We start from the raw sequence: 959 nt of genomic DNA, 5'->3' as shown, positions 1-959 counted from the left end.
TCTGATGACAGTGCTTCTGGCCGAGAGGTCGGGAGAGGCCAAGAGGCTGAAGTAGATGGCTGAAGGGAGGACTGGCCGGAACTTAGGGTTTGCGGATTCAGTACTACATACTCGGAATGCATCTTTTTATGCCTTTTCCTTCCTGCCTTGACTATTACTTGATGAAAATAGGTGCGCATCACCATTTTTGATGAATATCCAGGCACCTGTAGCACCATCATCATCACCGCCGGGGTTGCCGCCGCTAGCTCCTGGTTCACACGGCACAGTTCCCCCGGCCGCCATGCACACCCGCGGCATGAGCACCGACACACAAGGGACGAGCGCCGGCAGCACCGCGGCGTCGGGGAGCAGTAGCATGTACTTCTCCGTCCCAGTCAGTAACAGCCCCCTTCACGGGGGTGCAGCCACTGGCGCCGCTGGCGGGGGCGACCTTGTGACGGGTTCAGCGGGGGCCATGTGGCGTTCTGTCGCGTCAGCAATAGCTGGCGGCGGCGGTGGCGGTGGTGGCGCCGGCGGCGGCGGCGATTTCGATATGACTTGGACTGAGCTGAACTACGACAGCCAGGCCATGATGGTGTTGCCGCCGCCGCCACCTGTGGGGACTATGGGGGTGGCGGGGTCCCCTGCAATGCTGCAGCGACGCGACCACTCTCGGAACAGCAGCCGCACGGCCAGCGGCGGCTCAAGCCATGCAGGCGTATCGAGGCCGCCCTCGCAGCCGTGCCCAGAGTCACCCGTGTTTGCCTTGCAGCAATTTGGTTCGGGGGGAAGCGGCTCGGCTGGCGGTGTTGGTGTTGGTGTTGGTGGCGATGGCGGTGGCGGCGGCGGAGGGCCATTATACCCAGCGACTGCTAGCGCCCTGGCGACGGCTGCTGCCGCCGCAGCGGCGCAGCCGTACTATCCCTCTCACCAGCGTGCGCAGTCTGGTGGCGAGTCGTCTGGCAGGTCGTGAGGGG

The 959-nt window shown here is 64.0% G+C and overlaps 1 protein-coding gene across 1 annotated transcript in view; it reads left to right on the top strand.

The window, feature by feature from the left end:
- Positions 1 to 955, top strand: part of VOLCADRAFT_100896 (uncharacterized protein) — a gene marked incomplete at both ends in the record, with an annotated part of 2031 nt that extends 1076 nt beyond the window's left edge. The window contains one exon of the mRNA XM_002959392.1: positions 270 to 955. Coding sequence (XP_002959438.1) covers positions 270 to 955 — 686 coding nt within the window. The remainder of the gene's footprint in view (positions 1 to 269) is intronic.
- Between the last annotated feature and the right edge of the window lie 4 nt (positions 956 to 959).

This window comes from Volvox carteri (assembly GCF_000143455.1).
Source record: "Volvox carteri f. nagariensis unplaced genomic scaffold VOLCAscaffold_202, whole genome shotgun sequence".
In the NCBI taxonomy this organism is placed as follows: Eukaryota; Viridiplantae; Chlorophyta; class Chlorophyceae; order Chlamydomonadales; family Volvocaceae; genus Volvox; species Volvox carteri.
This window is presented reverse-complemented; position numbering and strand designations above follow the sequence as displayed.